We start from the raw sequence: 17,956 nt of genomic DNA, 5'->3' as shown, positions 1-17,956 counted from the left end.
CAGCTGCCTCCGGGGTGGGGGGTATCCGTGGCTTCTAGAGGGAGTGTGTATTCTCAGATGACATCTCATGCCCATTGCTTTTGTCTCCCTTTGTCTCCTTCGCAGTCTGGTGCTGCTGGTCATCCTTAACATGATGCTCTTCTACAAACTCTGGATGTTGGAATACACCACCCAGACCCTCACTGCCTGGCAGGGTCTGAGGCTCCAAGAAAGGTAACCCTCACCTTTTCCCTTTGCCACGACCTCCACTGCACCCAGTAGCAGGACCCAGTTCCTTCCACCCATTTCCCGAGGGACGGCCCTGCTGCCCTTGGCCAGTGGGTAACCCTTGGGGATGAGTCCATAGCCAAGCTATGACAACGACGCCTGTAGCTTTAGTCTGCTTCTGACCTGGGGTGCAGGGGAACCAGGGGCATTGAGCAGAGGACAAAGTAGTCTGATGTGCTCTCTGTCCTTCAGGGGTCTGGGAGCACAGGACAGTCCACTGAGCATAACTCCAGCTGCTGGGGTACCCCTCCTTCTGCCCCACAGGTTACCCCAGTCTCAGACAGAATGGGCCCAGCTCTTGGAATCCCAACAAAAGTACCACGATACAGAGCTCCAGAAATGGAGGGAGATAATCAAATCCTCGGTGATGCTTCTTGACCAGGTGAGACGTCCCCACCTTCTTTCCTGGCCCTCATCTTCTGGAGATGGAGCGCCGTCCCTGTGCTCTGGGAAGGATCTCCTATCAGCGTCCCCATCACCACCCACCAGACTTCACCTCTCATTCATTCTTCCCCCGAGCCACCCATTGTTCTAATTTTAAAGCCACCCCGGAATGGGTTGTGGGAAACACAGGTGTACTCCCCCCAAACAACAACAATGAAATTTGCGGCAGGAAAGCTGTAGGTTAGATGGAAGGACTGCTTTTTTTTTCCTGATAGGCATTTAAAGAGAGAACCTCCTTTCACAGAGATTTGTCTTTCCAGAGGGTGTATTTTGCGAGTTCTTTTTGATAATATGCCACCCCCTGCCCCTGCCCTCAACACACACACCCCAACACACAACCCTCAACACATCATTTCTTCCTCAGAGGCTGCACGGATAGTCTGGGAAGATGGTGGTTGTACTGTGTCAGCTTTTCGTAACATCTTCTGGTGCAGGTCCCTGTATTCCTTCCGATAACCAGATTCATCTATTTAAGAAAATTATTCGGGAGCAAAATCAATAATAACTTTAGTTTCACCAAAGGAGGGAGCTTCTCTTCCTTCCCTCAGAGGAAGTTAGCATCTTATACAAAACTCCCATGGAGTTGCCAAGACAGCAAGAAGCTACCTTTGCTCTATAAGAAAACTAGGAAGATAGGAGATGAAGGATTTGTCCTTGTTCCATTAAAATTTCCGTTCCAAAGGAGTTCCTTATGTTTGCTGGTCAACCCAACTTGAGATGGAATCCCAACCTTGCCACCGGCTAGTTTCGTGAACTTGAGCGAGAGATTTAATATTAGTGACCTAGTTTCTTCATTTATAAAATGGGGATTAAAATTGTAACTTCACGAAATTGCTGTCAGGATTTGAGGGCACAGGGGAGGCACTCATTAATATTAAATCTTACTTCCCCTTTGTAGCGTGGTCTTAGCTTTCAATTAAGGAGAGAGGTTTTAATGTGGCTACCAGGATCCAATTTACTGTTTTAGAATATTCTATTTGGTTTTGGAGTTGTGGATTTTTTTTTTTTTTAACGAAAGGGGTAAACGGCATAGCAGGGGGTTTAGAAAGCCCTGTTGTATCAAGAAGACTTGATGGAATTAAAGATATGCCTAGGAGAAGGAAGGATGGGGACGAGGAGAAACAGGATAGTCTTCAGACATGGAGGTCAAGCAGGTAGAAAGATAGATTGATTGCTTGTGAGATTCCAGTGGCTAGAAGTTACAGGGAAGGGGCGCTTTGAGTCATCAGGTAAAAACAGACCACCTAGAGTCAAGCAGCCAGTAATGGAATGAGCTACTTTAAAGGACTGAGACTCTATCACCCCAAGTACAAGAGGGGTGACAAGATGACCTCAGATAAAAATCTTAAAGTAGGAGGCAGTTGGACTGGATGACCCAGTTCTCTTACAGCTCCAGAATTCAGTGTCAGGATGGGACCCCTTATAATGGTGAGCATGGGGTGGTCAGATTTACAGCACGGTGGACTCAACTCTGTAAGCGTCAGGGCAGGTGTTTTGATTCATTCTCTTTCAAAGCAACTTTTTTTTTTTTAAGATTTTATTTATTCATGAGAAACACACAGAGAGGCAGAGACACAGGCAGAGGGAGAAGGAGGCTCCCTGCGGGGAGCCCGATATGGAACTCGATCCCAGGACCCTGGGATCACGACCTGAGCCAAAGGCAGACACTCAACCACGGAGCCACTCAGGTGCCCCTCAAAGCAACTTCTAAAAGAGAAACAGCAGATCCCTTTGGAGCAGAGGGTTTGTAGAAGAACCAGAGAGAACAAAGAAACCTGTAGACTAAACAGAGAGACCAGAGGATCTCAAAATCCATGACCATGTGCCCATGAGACCTTAATGGTGTTGTGATGTCTCAGAGCAGCTCACTTAGAGACGGTATTTAAATGTGTTGGGGTATGAAGGGCCCATTTAGACTCCTTGCCGTGACCTGACAATGTCAGTGTGGCTGTTTCTTAAAGGGGGCTAAGAAATTCAGTCAAGGTTAATTCCAGGATCTGGGTAGATAGCTAGAAGCCCGCTCAGTTGTCACTTCTCTGCTTGCCACCCAGGGTGTATGTTGCCATCTAAACACATGAACCGATTAGAGCTGACCCTGGTGCAGGGTCCCAGTGAGTGGTTTCCAAGCAGCCAGGAAAAAGAAAGAGGATGATGAGCCAAAGTTGGGACGTGTTCTGGGCCCACGATGGGGGAGATTGGAATCGGCAGGAGAGACCAGAGCCCCAGGCTGGGGGGCGAACAAGGTGGCAAAATGCACAAAGATGGGAGTGCGGTCTCCTCGGGTGCGACGGGGAAGCCACACTGAATGAGAGGCAGCTCCTCTGGGCCCTTAGAGCAATCGAATGCCCTGAGAGAAGTTTTTGATTTTGAGAGAGAGAGAGAGAGAGAGAGAGAGAGAGACAATTCTTCATTTAGCAGCACGGAGGCCACCCATCATTAGGACACAGCGAACCCCACCCTGGGGGTTCCCAGTGCCAGCTAGGTTGGCTGCCCCCTTTCTCCCCTTTCTCCCGGAGACCGTGTCCTATGGGATCCCCCGTCTCAGGCTCCCTCGAACCCGCTGGCAAGCCAGGGCACGTGCTGGTCGGAGGAGCCCACTGAGGGCCCGTACCCGGGGCTGGCGGGCTTCCCTGTCTTACAGATGAAGGACTCTCTCATCAACCTTCAGAACGGCATCAGGTCCCGCGACTACACATCCGAAAGTGAAGAGAAGAGGAACCGTTATCACTGACCAGGCAGGAAGAGGGGCAGCTGCAAGAGGCCCGTGCAATACGTGTACATAGATCATATAAATATATATATAAATATATATATATACAGAATATAAATATATATATATTATATACAGATTTTAAAAAGAGATAATGCCTATGTACCAGGGAGAAGGAGCGGGACCGCCTCCTGTGCTGGCCGGCGGAGGGGCCGAGGAGGGCAGGGACCACCTCTCAGCACCGACCTCCCCTGATCCTCCTCCCCCATCCCCAACCCTCCCCCTTGCCCCCCCACCCTTCCCCTCGCTGGCCGTTCCTGGCTCTGAGAAGGGAAACGTTGTCGAGCCAAAGTTACACCTGTGAAGACCCCGGGGTCTCCCAAGTCTCCAGGGGCTTAAGGTGCTTCGTTCCCAAAACCCCTCTTGATTTGTTTCCAAAATAAAAGAGAATCTTTTCTTCCCTTCCCCACGCTTCCCCAGGTATTCTCTTGTGAACAGGAAGCATCAAAGGCAGGCGCCCAATCTAAACTCTGCCTCCTGAGCCCCCCAGCCCCTCCGACCCCCCTTTCTCTGGACCATGCGCCCCCAGTCAGGCAGAGGGCTGGAAGGCTGGGAAGGCTGCCCCTGCGAGATTGGGCCTTGTAGCTGCAGGCTCCCGAGGACGAGTGTGTGGAATGGTGTCCTTCCTCTTCCCCCTCCCCCCCCCACAATCACCCCTGCACCTTCCCCTCACCCCCTGTAAGGGTATGGACCCCATAAGGGCTGGGAATTTCTTCCTTTCCCACCCCTCCCCTTCTCTCTGGTCTTCTCCCAGGCTGGATCTGGGTGAAGTGTCACTTTTTAGTGCCTAAAGCCCTATTTTTTCTCTGTGCCTAAGAGCACATTGTTTATTAGCCAGGATGGACCATTTTTGATCCTGTTAAACCCCCCTTTTTAAGTGGTTGTGAGTAGGTCGGGCCTGTGGCTCTAATTCCTAAATTTTGAGCTGTCAGTTTGATTTCCAGGATGAATCAGGGTATCCTAGGGACGTCCGGGGTTTGAGAGAGTGAGTGCCGCCCTAACATCGTGCGGGATCCTGGGTTCACACGGAGCGGAGCGCAGTGTAAGTGGTGAGCACCAATATCCAGGCGCTCACTTGGCTGCCAGCATCATGTACGCTCAGGGAGGATCCAGCTTTGGTGAAGCAAGACAACCAAGACACAGTCCGCACATGTTAGAAGACCTAGGCCTAGCTTTTGGAAGGAATGCATTTGGCAAAGGTGCGAAAAGGCCGAGAGAGTCTCTGCCCCACGGAGGCCATTCCAAATCCTGTTACTCAGACTTGAGAGCGGGAGTTCTGGCAAAGGGGGTGCAAAGCCTTCTCTGGTCTCAGGCCTCAGAGACGTATGAGATCCCGAAAGAGGAGAAAGAAGACCTTAGGTTAGGAAACTGAGTCATCCTAGGGCCATTTTGGAGTTGGCTCGCTAGAGCCGCTGCGTTTGTCTGACCTCCTGGGGCCCTTCTGGGCACGGTTACCATTTTTCCCTCACTAATTGCTACCCCTCCACATAATGACCAGAGGAGTCCTGCCAGCCCCAGACAGAGCTCACAGATCCTTAGTGGGGTAAGGATCGTACCAGTTTGGCCAGGAAAACTCTTCCAGATTGCTCGTTCTACTAGGGGACCTCTTGCAGTGAGGGGCTGAAGGAAAGGAAGACTTTATCGCCGCTTTAGCCCAAAAGAAGAGCAAGTCCTGTTCTTCTCTTGGTATAGCCTGAACATCCCACTATGACATTAGAGACAAGTTGTTGACTTTTCAGTCTACCTGAGAACTGTTATTACCCCAAGGGCAGGATGAGAGACAGAGATACACGCCCTAGGGAAATAGGCTGAGAAGGCTCCATGGAATCAGCTAGGATGGATATCCCTCCTCTGGGAAAGGAGACATGAGGGATGGAGTTGAATGTAATCCTCGTGAAGGGTGCATGGGCCCACAGGTCAGTGGGTCACTACTCATTCTGTCCAGGACTTTGACTAAGAGACACCCTGGTGAGAGTCAGGGCTTGTGGGCCCTGGGGCCAAAGAGGGACGAACAGTGAAGGCTGCTAGAGATTTTCGTGTTGCAGTAGCCAGAAGCCAAAATTACACTCAAACTTTTGAAAGCCGAAGTGATAAGTTCTCTAATTTATCCCATATGCAATTAAATATTTATTGAAATCGTTCAGTTGCTGACGGTCCCATGGTGGGACCTTCTGGGTGACTTACAAAGGGTTCTCTGCTGGGAGTAAAGTGCTGGACCTGGACCTGGCTGCACAGAATTGTTGTGCTCTTGCTTTACCTCTTTGGCCATTCCAGGGAGGAGTAGGTGACAGGGAGGGAAGGTACTTAGTGTGTCCAAGAAACTCATGATTTCTGGGGGGTTTGAACCTGGGAGGCAGTGTGTATACATGGGGAAGGCCCCTTGGTTGGCCTCATTCCTAAGAATCGTGGATCTCTTGTGGGTTCTCTCTGTTCTAATAATGCTATAAAGTTTCAAACCAGGAAAAAACCCAACACCTCTGCTCACTCCCAAACAAAGCTTTCCCCCCTGACTCAATGACTTTTGCAAGGAAACTCACCCTTGCAGAGAAGTCTGGGAGTGAAACTGATAAATAATATTGCAGCTCAAGCCCCGCAACTTGACTTGTGCCTGGGAGCATTAAAACTACCACCCTTTATGCTCTTTCTTCCAGTCAGTGCTTTATTTTTGTTCATGTGAGAACTGGTCACATGGGAATCATTCTTTGAGGATTCCTGTGGTCCCATTTGAGAGCTTGCACTCAAGAGATTTTGCAGAGTCTCTAACCAGGCGGAAAAGAGCTGTGGGGTCTCTACTTCACTCCACCGTACTTGAAGGAATTAACAGGATTGGCCTTGGAGCACCCACTCATGTCTCCAACTCCTCTCTCCCCCACTCACCTCCCTGGGACAAGAGCAGCAAGATCAGCGACTTAAAGCTCTCCATTAGAGCACAGGGCTGGGTTAGGAGACCTGGGCATGAGTCCTGGCTCTGCTCATGGACAGGCCATTTGCCCTCCCTGAACTGCAGTATCCTCATTTGTAACAGGAAGGGGGTCAGGCTAGACTGTCTCTAAGATACGTTCTAGCGCGGGCGTTGTCTCGGAGGCTGGGTCAGAGACTGGCAGGATAGAGCGTTCTCAAACTTGGAGGGTACTCTAAGCATTTAGATGAGTAGCAGGGCAGCAGCAGGGTTCCCAGGAAATCCAGGGTAGTTAAATTTTCTTCTTTATGGGCCAGCAGGACTAGGGAGGCCTAGTGAGGTAGAGAGAGGGAGATCAGCTTTGTTGTATTCCCCAGTATTAACGTAGGAAGGTGTTTCTTCCTTTGTTGGCCTAGTCTTAGTTTGGGAAGGGACATTCTCTAAACTAGGAGGAAGATGATGGCAAGAAGGGCACCATCTTGGATGAAGTTCATCTTTTGTCTCTAGGCAGTGAAGCCTTTCATCTGTCCATCCTTGCTCCTCACTAGAAGAAACACTGGAGAGAAGTCATTCCTGGCCATAGCATTTCTTTTCTGGCTCAGTCCAAACCCTATTGGGGTTTGGATTAATTGTGAAGCTTTGGCTAAAATCCTTGGGTTGCCTTAGAGCACTGACCCTAAGAACCTGAGATAATGGGAGTGGGGAGAGAGGGTTCAAGAAACCTCAGGAGGGATGCTTGCTTGGCTAGAAGTGGCTTCTCTCTGTGTTCCTGTCCAAGCTTGGACCATGTCTAAATCGTTTTCGGGCAGCATTTCTAGGGTGTAATTTTGGAGAAAGGACTAAGGGAAGAATCTTTCTGGACTGTTTGTGGTCTCAGAAGGATGCTTTCTGTAGCCATACTATGCTGCTGCTTTAGCTCTGCAGGGCAGCCAAAGCCAGTCCTTCCTCCCTAGGGCCCCCGGGTGGCAGGGCTGTGATCTCCCTCCCCACACCCCCGGACCCCACCTGCCCACTCCAGTAGCAAACTTGAGAACCTGTCTTCCTGACTCTCCTCCCCCATCCCTTGTCTCTAGGCTGTGGGACAATCATCCCATCCACCACTTGACATCCTTATCCTCACCCCCCAACCTCCAGCAGGCTGGCCCCACTCCCTCCACCTCTATGTTTTCTTCCAGAAGATGCGTTTTGGGTCCGAGTGGAGCGTTTTTCTGGAAGGCCATCTCTTAACGCCCCTGCTTCCCTAATGTGGAACAGGAATTTGCACAAGGTGTAGAGAGCGCCCCTTCCCACCTCTCTGCCCAGCCTTGTTACCTCACTCCTGCTCCAGCCATGGCTGTGACGGGCCCAGCCAGCTCCCTGTCTTGGTGGTCTGTGCGACAGCTCAGGGGTCTTGGGCATTGTTTTCTGTTGTGACCTGAGGTCCTCAGCAGGCCTGGGAGCCCGGATTGGAGCCTTGGCTGCTGGCAAGAAGCATCTTGCCTGCCAAGAGGAGCTGATGCCAGACGATCTACCCGACATGTGAAAGCGGAAAGCATACTGTCATCTCTGCCCCTTGGTCCCCTTGCTTCTCTCAACACAGTGAGATGCTGCAGAAGCAAAATGGTGGCCTCTGCTCCAGGCAAGACAGCTGGCTCTGTCTGGGGAGTTGGCCCTGGGCTTGGGTGCCATGTGCTGAGATGGCGTAATAAAAGCAACCATTTTTTGCCAACAGTAGTGTGGCTCCCCACATTTCCCTATCCTGCACTCTAGGGCCAGACCACTCTCTGCATGGACCAGATCATCTTCCCAAACCCATGGTGCTTTTTTTTCCCCCCACTCAACCTAGACTCCAAGGTGGGGAGAGATGGGTCAGAGGCCCTAGTGGCCCCTGGGTAATCCTAACAAGGGGTGGAGTGGGGCGAGGCAGAGGGAGCAGCCCCCAACACCTGCACTGGGCCATATATGGGAAAGAACACAGGTTGATTGCAGTGGAGTTGTCTGGCCACGTGTATTTGGATCTATAACTGTACTTTGCCTGGCGCTGTGCGCAAGGTCTGAAAACTTAACTGCTATTACCTAGAACCATAAACGGCTTCCCAGCCAAATCTTAATGTAAAGTAGCTAGAGCCATGGAAGTACAGTATGAATTAAAAGAAAAAAGTATTGAACTACAAATAATAAATGGTGTGTGTGTGTTTATTGCTCGATTCATTAGCGCTCATCGTCCCAAATGTTTTTGGTCCTCCCGGATATGGTGAGGGCAAGGCCCAAGAGGTGTGTGTGTGTGGGCATGTTCATACTCATATGCACAGCCATCTGCCCAACATATAGGACGCCTTTTCCTGGGAAGGAAGGCAGCCTGATAAAGTCAGATGTGTGTGTTTTTAAAGATTTATGAACTGGAGGGTATTATGCTGAGTGAAATAAGTCAATCGGAGAAGGACAAACATTATATGGTCTCATTCATTTGGGGAATATAAATAATAGTGAAAGGGAATAGAAGGGAAGGGAGAAGAAATGGGTAGGAAATATCAGAAAGGGAGACAGAACATGAGAGACTCCTAACTCTGGGAAACGAACTAGGGGTGGTGGAAGGGGAGGAGGGCGGGGGGTGGGGGTGAATGGGTGGCGGGCACTGAGGGGGGCACTTGACGGGATGAGCACTGGGTGTTATTCTATATGTTGGCAAATTGAACACCAATAAAAAATTTATTATTAAAAAAATAGGGGCAGAGGGAGAATCTCAAGCAGATTCCATGCTGAGCGTGGAGCCCGACTTGGGGCTCGATCTCCTGACCCTGAGATCACAACCTGAGCCAAAACCAAGAGTCGGATGCTTAACCGACTGCACCACCCAGGCACCCCAACCTGTACTGTTATTATAGGAGTATATTATCATATGCTGTGAATCCCAAGGATAGTTTCTTAACTTTTCCCTTTTGTGCCTTGGCGCTTCCAGGAATGTGGACATTGAGAAACAGCGTTGCCTTCCTTGTTAGCCTAGACTGGTCGGGGGGTCTGGCCTCTCCCCTCATTAGGTCTTCCTTGGAGTTATCTCCTCACCACCTGGTGGGAAACTTACTTAGTGTCAGGCAGGAGGAAAGAAAGGTGACTCTTGTGTTCCTTTGTATTTGGGGAGGGAAGGAAGAGAAGGAAGCCTACATCACACATCATATTTTTTAATTCTAGACTATTAACTGCATTTTTCGTTCTCTGGGAAAATATCCATCGATGGTGAGTTCAGGAATTGATGCAGACTGGGGAGGGAGGTAGGAGCCATAGTATGCATAGCAGGTACACACAGCAGAGCCAAACCAGAGCAAGCTGCATTTAGAGACACTTTATTGACACAAACAGGGTATTTCCTGGAAAACACTACATACTGGCATTAGGTTGTGGAGAGCTTGGGTGATCGGGAACAACATTTCTAGAGTTCAGGAAAAGGTTGGCTGGGGGAAACCGAGAACAAGCAGTAAGAAGGTGACAATGGGGCAAAGAGATCCATCAGGTGCAAGAGTTTGCTAATTGTGTTTGATGGTGTTTCTCAAATCTGCAAGCACTCGTGCTTCCGCAGCCCCACCGCCACCCCCCATCACACACACTGCCATCAGATGCAGCTCTTGCCGGATGGTGATTCAGGGGAAAAGGGGGTTATTACCAGCTTTGAGGCTTAGCTGGTCTATGGTAGGGCTTAAGTCTGACCTACCACAACTCAGACTTGCTTCATGTGCTTATCTACTGGGTCCTACTACAAACTCAAGATAGCTCAACACCAGTTACCTACCACAGTGGAGTTTCAGAGATTAGGAAGAGCTTGGATGGTGGTATTTCGCAGACCTAAGGCCATGGGGTACACTGAGGCTCCAGATTGGTACTCGAGACAGAGTGCATGTTGAAATGCAGAATGGATGAACATCGGAGGATGAACACACCAGTACTACTCAGATACACTCACGGAGACTAGGTGAATTCACTGGGTTGGGGAATTTCATTTACAAAAGGAGGGAAGAGGAAAGCTTTTTTTTTGGTGTATTTTTCCACTTCTGTGTTAACTGGGGGAAAGGGAACCAAGATCTGTTCCGAAATGTGTCTGGCTCTTGCGTCTTCCTGCAAAGATGCCAATTATACAGCCTCTCCCCTCTGATGTCAGGTAGGTTCACAGATTCTGAGTTGGGTGTGCTTTCCTTTTTTGATCTAGTAGTTTTGTGGGGAGAGGAGGGAGCTACTATCTTAACCATTCACTGCTGTACATGTATCTTCAGCATATTCCTGCTTTGAAAAAGTCCTTTCCTACTAACCTATCTAGTTGGGCATAGACAGAGAAAGCAGAAACTCAGAGAATCAGAAATCTGGGTGTGGGAGTGTTGGGGGACGGAGAAAATAAAGGATAATGCCTTTAAACAGATAGAAAATAAAGGTTGGGGTAGGGACAGGCTCTGTCAATGGTATTAACATGCAGGAGTCGGGCTTGTGCTCTAAGACTTCAGCTGGCAGTAAAGGTCAGGAGGGCAGGGTGTCTACAGCGCCAATTGAGTTGAGCAATCAAGTTCTTGGCTGTTAAGCAGTAGGAAAAGAAAATTCAGACCCAGCCTTGCTTGGCCTTTAGTGTTATTTAGGGATCAGTCATGGGAAATATCCAGCACCAAGACAACAGATGGGGTTCCTAAATTAATAGTAGCCCTTGAGAACATTTCTAAGCCCTTTAATAAGAACAACATGCCAGATGAATTTTCCAGAGCAATGCACATTTGGTCTGGGTCCTTGAGGAATATGGGGAGAAATGGAGAGTGGGGAGGATCTGAAGCAGGTTGGGGATCACAGTACCCTTAGTTTTGTAGTCCTGATCAAGTCTCCCAGGAAGTTGTTGAGTTGCAATTCAGGAGAAAGAGCGATGTGCAAACCAACCAGAAGGAGAAAACCAAAACTAGACAGACCCTCAAAGCACACTTGCAAGCAGCTGCTAGAAGCAAAGTGGCAGAGGAGCCGCTGAGTGGGGTTGGGGTGAGAGACGTCCAACACCTCGGGACATGCAAGACAGGCGAAGGTGAGACAGCTCTCCACTTAACCAGCTGTACGAACGTACGATGTAAAGCTGCTCGGCCTCAGGCAGCCTCAGTGTGCTCATCTGTTACTTGGGTATCAGTTAATACCCACGTCACAGGGCCCGCTGAGGAGAACTAAGGTAGCAAAGACGAAAGCACTGTGTAAGCCAAATCGCTCTAATGACAGAGTTGAGGATGGGAAGGGTGGAGAAGTTAAGAAAAAGAAAAGAAGAGGGAAGATACCTTGTAAAAGATAAATGGCGGGGCGTGGGGGGAATGATAGGTGCCATTGAGCTCATTAAAAACCACTTAGGAAATACCTGGGTTGGGCTTTTTAAAAAGAAAAAAAGGCTGCCATCATGCATACGGCTTGATTCGGAGTGAGATGCATCATCTACTAGAAGCAAGAGGACGGTAGGCTGGTAGTAAGTAGCTGTGCCGTAAGCTCGGCCACCCGCAGCCATGGGGCTGGGAGACCTCACACCAATCTGCGCCCATCTTCCTAACTGCAAAGCATGAAAAATGATCCATATTCTGTCCCCTATGTCAGAGGAAGTGTGTGGAAAATCACCGCTGAGAAAGGCCTTGAGTTTACTGCAAGTATTTTCTTCAATAAAATTGGACTTTGTAGATGTGAACAAGGACTTGTTTCAATTACTCCCCCTAAGGATGGAAGAGTTGGGAAAAAAAAAAAAAAGTGTCGGGTGAGGCCCAGCACCAGCGGACTGTGATCTTTCCCCATAAGTCCCCCCAGATCTGAGGGGCCTCTCACTTGCTGAGCCCCACCACTTACAAGCTCTCATATCCCCTAAAGCAGGCTCCCCCTTCCTCCTCCCTAGGTGCTCAAGGACATCACCCTTGGACCAGCCACTCAATTAAAATGACACGAGATGGTAAAATTTTTTCAGCGTGCCTCTGCTCTCCCCAAATCCACACACACACAAAAAATACCCCAACAACTAGACATCATGGATTCACGGGTGAAATGTTTGGAAGCCACCGAATCTGTCCTTCCTGTCACTTCACTCATTCACACATCATCCATCTGAGACTAAAAAGCACATTTCTTAGTTTAAATATTCCCAGATGCAACCTCCTGCTGGAGGATTTTTCATGTTCACAAATCTTTTCCCTAAGGAAATTCTTCCAGTGTACCCCATGTCCTGCTCCGTGCCTTTTGGCCAGCTTCCGGTTACCTGGATCCATCAGTTAACCTCAGCCGGGCACTCCACCCCTGTGCTTGTGAGAGAGGCATGGCCGTGGCCAGGCCCAGTTTCAGGATCTTTTTTAAAAACGAAAGGATCCCATCTCCGAAAGTCTCAACTGGGCAGCAACCTCAGGCTTACTATGCTTCAGTTTATCCTCTGAAGTCTCTTTAGTTGAGCTCAGTCTGAGGCCCAGTTGTCTCCTAATGAGGAATAATACTGATCTACGGAATTCTGAGAGGAAGAATGTAGGAATTTCTGTTCCAATGCACATTACCCTAAGAGGGTTAGGAACACATTGTATGACTTTTAAGAGCCACTTCTGTCTTTGGCTTCTTGAAGGACTGAGCCCAATGTAGGCCTTCGAGAGACCTATTGGGATCTAGCCCTAGAGTACCAAGTTCCGAGAACATTGTGGTCCATGCTTAGTAAACTTTCTATCACCGAAGAATCTAGAAAGGCATGCTTTGCTCTGATGCTCTAGTAAGTGGGCCAGGAACGTGAAAAAACTGACTTCAAGGAATCCCACACCACAACACTCTTATTTTAACCCGAATTATTCATTCCTGCTTCCTTCCATTAAGACATCCATTCACTTGCAGCAGTGAAGAATGAGCCAGTTCCAGCCGGTCAGGGACAAAGGGATGTGCCATCTCCAGCATTTGTACAAAGTCATTCAGATCGCAGGGAAGAAGGCCAGTTGGCATGGGAGCTCCTTGCTTGAAAGCTGGGACAGGGCGAGCTTGAGTCGGTGTAGAAATGTTAGCTCCTCAGTTCTGGCAAAGTCTTCTGGTGTGTAGAGGTCTGATGGAGTCAGGAAGTCAGAGGTGAAAGCTCAGAGGTGAGCGGATGCATGATGAGTGAATAGAAGGAGGGAGGCAAGAAGGGAAGCGATGTGGCCCGTGGGGCACCCTCCTGGTGCTGTTGACAGCACTGAACCTGGGATATTCAGTCCTTCAGTGTTCAGACCACCTACCAATGATAAAACAACTCACTCAGAATTTCCGGCCTGGCCCCGTCCAGCCCAGCCAAAGACTCTCACCAAATCCACAGTCCTTACAAGGAGGGAGTGGGGGGATGACTTTTTGTCGCCGTGGTAAGAAGTCCAAGTTGCTCCAACCCTCAGGCCAAAGCAATTCACCTTCTGAAGGGCTTGACGTAGAGCTGAAGGGCTTGACCTGGGCATCACTGAAGTAAAGAAATACCCTGAGGGTGGGGACTCTGGGTAGGGTAGAAGTCTAAGGGGTCAGATTGAAAGTCACTTGGATGTGGGTGGACAGAGCCACTTGGACAAGCAGCCATCCTGATGCCACTTCCCTGCCCTTCCCGGTACATCACCTCAGGCCCGCCCTTCTTACTCCTCCACGGGGACCGCGGAGCTCTCTTTGTTCTCTGACGGGATGGCAAGATAGTCAGACCTGGAGGAGGACAGACAGGGAAGGACATCAGTACTTTTGTCCCCAGGGGTGGGAACCCAAGGAAAGGGAAGGAGCGCAGAAACCAGGATGTCTGCAGAAGAGCTCTGCGTTTCCTTCTGCCTCTGGCTCCCAAGAGAAAACCAGAGTGGCCCTTGCAGCGGGGACTAGAAGACTAGGCGTTGTTTCTCTTTTTTCCTTCCACTAGCAATGCATGAATCTTCCTATTTATCTACACGGATCTAAGGACCCCCTGTTGTTCAGTGAAAATGTCGAGCCACACCAATGGGTGTGAAATGATATTTTAGAGTTGCTTTCATATCCATTTTCCTGATTATTGCTGATGGTGTACGTGTTTTCATAAGTTTTTAGGTGGCGTGGGTTTCTGCTTCTGTAATTTGTTCTTTGCTTGTTGACATATGTCTTTTTCTCAGGGATCTTTCTTTCTACTTTCTTTCCTTCTTTTTTTTTTCTTTTTTAAAGATTTATTCATTTATTTTAGAGAGGGAGAGGCGGAGGAAGAGAGAGAATCCTGAAGCAATCTCCCTGCTGAGCATGGAGCTCGATCAACACAGGGCTCGATCCCAGGACCCTGAGATCATGACCTAAGCCAAAATCAAGAGCTGGCTGCTGATCTGACTGAGCCACCAGGATTTTTCTTGGATGGTTTCACGTCTTGAAAATATCTCCTCCCAGTCTCTTGTTTGTCTCTAAACTTTGCTTATGGATTCATGTCATGAACAATTGGTCTTCACACATAGTGTTGTGAAAATTATCCTTCTTCCCACTCTGTGCCTCTGGTATTTGAAGAAATCCGCTCTATCCTCAGGTAATGACGATAGTGTCTTATATTTTCCCTTCATCGAATTTTCAAGTTGCACATTTTACCTCGTCTTTAAATCCACTTAGAACTTATCTTTCTTTAGTGTGAGAGATGGGGACTCTTATTTTCTTTACCGTATGGATAAGGCATTGTCTTTATACCACTTATTAGAAAGTTCATTTTTCCTTCTGTAATTGTGGGGCCACTTCTGTCATATACTAGTTATAGAAAATTGAATATATGTATTGAATTATTTGGGAGGCTCTTGGTTTTGTTCTCGTTGTCCATGCTGTATGCTTATGTCAATATCAACAAGTTCTTTAATAGCTCTGTAAGAAATCTTCATATCTGATAGGAAAAGCTCTACCAGCCATCTTCCCTAATATTGTTCTTTCTTTGGTATGGGCAAACTATGGCTCATGAGCTAAGAAAGGCTGGAAGGACTGCAAACCAAGAAGCAAAACCAAAGAGACCCTGTGTAGAAAATATTCACTGTCTGGCCATCACTTGGTTTGGATTGGTTTTGGCCCTTTGGTCTTCCACTTGACTTTTAAGATCCACTAATTGAGCTCCTTGAACAATCCAATAGGTATTTTGATTGAAATGTCATTGAATTTACAGATTAATTTCAGAGAGAACTGTCCTGTTTTGCATCAGTAGGTTTTATTCTCCCATTTATTTAGGTCTTAAGTCTTTCAGTAAAGTGTCGTAATTGTCTCCTTAAAGGTCTTGCATATTTCTATCAAATGTATTATTCCCAGGTACTGGAGAGTATTTGTTGCTACTGTAATGGAAATTTTTTCAAATGTTTTAGATATCTCGTTGTTTCTCTAAATGATTGTGGCTGGGCTAGAGGTGGTTTTTATAGGTTTACATTTTGATTTGCATCTACAATCTTGTGGAATGTTCTCATTAGCTCTAAGGGTTTGTCCATAGATGGCCTTGGATTTCCCATGTCAGTGGAGGAGGTCATGGAGAGGACGTGGTTGCTGGGTGACCTGTGAGCTGGACCCCCGCAGCCAGGGGCTCCCCACCCTGCTTTCCTTGGAGTGTGCCTCTGCTTGCCTTCCCTCCCAAAAGCTGCCCCAGAGACCCAGCCTTAAGACAGTGATGTGAGGTTGAGACTTATCTGGACAATATCCTGTCTGAACCTAGTTAAGGCCTCTATACAAACCTTTAAGATTCTAGCAGGCTTGTCTTGTGGCTGCTCAAGAAAAGCCTGGTAAGGGTCGCCTGGGTGGCTCAGTGGTTGAGTGTTTGCCTTTGGCCCAGTACATGATCCCAGAATCCTGGGATCAAGTCCCATATCGGGCTCCCTGCAGGGAGCCTGCTTCTCTCTCTGCCTGGGTCTCTGCCTCTCTCTGTGTATCTCATGAATCAATAAACAAAATCTTAAAAAAAAAAAAAAAAAAAAGAGTTTTGTAAGTAACTTCCCTGACTTATTCAACCCTCCACCTACCAATCCGGAGTGGCCAGCCTCTTCCTTTGGTCTATCTTTGTCCTCCCATCACACCTGGGAAACTTCAGAGGAGATAGATAACCAACGACAGATAAATATACTGGGTGTGAATCAGGATACTTGGGTGTCTTCCCTTATAGTTTTTACTCTTTTTTTTTTTTAACTTTGTATTTACTGAGTACATTACCTAGGTTCTGCAATTTAATATTGAATAGAAGCGAGACATGTTTCTAAATTATTGGCCGTTCCAACCCAGCCGGTGTTTGCTGGAGGTTACCTGAGTAGCTGCCCTTCAGCAGTTCAGAGATGACTGGTGTTTTGATTTAGTATGTATCCTGCTCAGGACACGTCGTGCTTCCTGGATCGGAGGAGAAGTGCTTTTTCTCAGCCACTGTATCTCTGGATATTGTTTCTCCTCCATTTCGTCTGTCCTATTCTGATGGACACTCTCCATTTCCTTCTTCGTGTTTCATTGCACTAGTCCATCTGTTTAGATCTCTGCGCTTCATTCTGTTTGACTTCCTTACGTTGACGTCCTGCTCGTCTGCATCTGATCTGCTGAACCCTTCCACAGGGTTTTAAAATTTATTGACTACCTGTTTCACGTCCAGATTTCTTAAATTCCTATTTAAAAATCTGCCTGTTGGTTTTCCTTAGCAACTTATTATATTCTTATGCTCCTGGTTCATCCTTGTATTGCTTTAACTCTTTTAGACCGACTCGTTTTCTAAATTCTACCAAGTGTCTGAAGTTCCTGGGATTGAATCCTGCCATTTGTTTCTTCTCTTGCTTGTGCTGGCTCATGTCCTGCTGCAGCTTGTAGCTTTGGATCAGACTGAAATCAGACTCAGCAGCGCTGAGTGTGGGGAATCCTGGTAAGCCTCAGCTCAGAGACGGTCCCTTCAGAATGGGTTTTCATTTGCTTCTACATGGTTATCACTGTCTGGGGACTAATTTTTTAATTGAATTTTTCAGCTTAGAGACTTCTGGATCCTGTAGGTAGTATAAATTTAAATCCCGAACATTGTGAGTGCAGGCTTGTGGTTACTCATTCTCAAGAATCTTTTATGTTTCTATCTGGGAGTCAGGCCAAGATAGGTAAGTCTCCTTGGGTTTTCCCCCAGGTTGGTGGACGGATTTTCTGGTCTGTCCTTTGCATATGTTGTAGCCCTTGGGGGATCCTGGCTCTGCTGGGGGCCTCGGTTCCAGCTCTGTCTTTTGTGCTGGCCGAGTTGTAGGCACTTTCTGTCCAAGCACTAAAATCCAAGCACCCAGGTTTCATCAGGAATGACAGCCTCTCCAGCACATTATTTTCTATCCTCATATCAGTTGTAATTTGTACTTTTCTGAGATCATAGATATCATGCAAAACACTTTCTTTATCAAACATTTTTAAGTGATAAAAGCCTACGGTTTTTAGGATACCGCTTCAGCGATGTTGCTAGCCTTTTAATCTAGGAGTTCTGTTTTTCTTCTCCCTGAACAACAGGCCAGAGCGGCCTCTTCGACCCTCACACCCCACCATTGCTTAGATGTGCTCACTCCTGAGTGACCAGGGCTTTGGCGAAAATGGCAAAGGCACACTCTGGACATTGGGGAATGAGAGCCCCTACATGGGTATTCGATTGCTGCCAAGGTCCAGGATGAAGAACA

At 48.0% G+C, this 17,956-nt stretch overlaps 2 protein-coding genes across 20 annotated transcripts in view; one reads left to right on the top strand and one right to left on the bottom strand.

Moving 5' to 3' along the window:
* The window catches only part of GRAMD1B (GRAM domain containing 1B), a 236,148-nt gene extending 227,607 nt beyond the window's left edge, over window positions 1-8,541 (top strand). For 14 of the 15 annotated variants that reach the window (XM_049109832.1, XM_049109837.1, XM_049109830.1 and 11 more), the window contains 3 exons: window positions 106-213; window positions 460-649; window positions 3,353-8,541. In XM_049109832.1, the coding sequence (XP_048965789.1) occupies window positions 106-213; window positions 460-649; window positions 3,353-3,442 (388 nt within the window). In that variant the 3' untranslated portion in view covers window positions 3,443-8,541. The remainder of the gene's footprint in view (window positions 1-105; window positions 214-459; window positions 650-3,352) is intronic. The other variant, XM_025465167.3, reaches the window with a different exon arrangement.
* Window positions 8,542-9,684: 1,143 nt separating this feature from the next.
* SCN3B (sodium voltage-gated channel beta subunit 3) overlaps window positions 9,685-17,956 on the bottom strand; it is a 25,165-nt gene continuing 16,893 nt past the window's right edge. For 4 of the 5 annotated variants that reach the window (XM_025465156.3, XM_025465157.3, XM_025465160.3 and 1 more), the window contains one exon: window positions 9,685-14,024. In XM_025465156.3, the coding sequence (XP_025320941.1) occupies window positions 13,961-14,024 (64 nt within the window). In that variant the 3' untranslated portion in view covers window positions 9,685-13,960. The remainder of the gene's footprint in view (window positions 14,025-17,956) is intronic. The other variant, XM_025465159.3, reaches the window with a different exon arrangement.

This window comes from Canis lupus, chromosome 5 (genome assembly GCF_003254725.2).
Source record: "Canis lupus dingo isolate Sandy chromosome 5, ASM325472v2, whole genome shotgun sequence".
Classification (NCBI taxonomy): Eukaryota; Metazoa; Chordata; class Mammalia; order Carnivora; family Canidae; genus Canis; species Canis lupus.
Note: the sequence above shows the minus strand (reverse complement) of the source record. Positions and strands in the feature narration are given on the sequence as shown.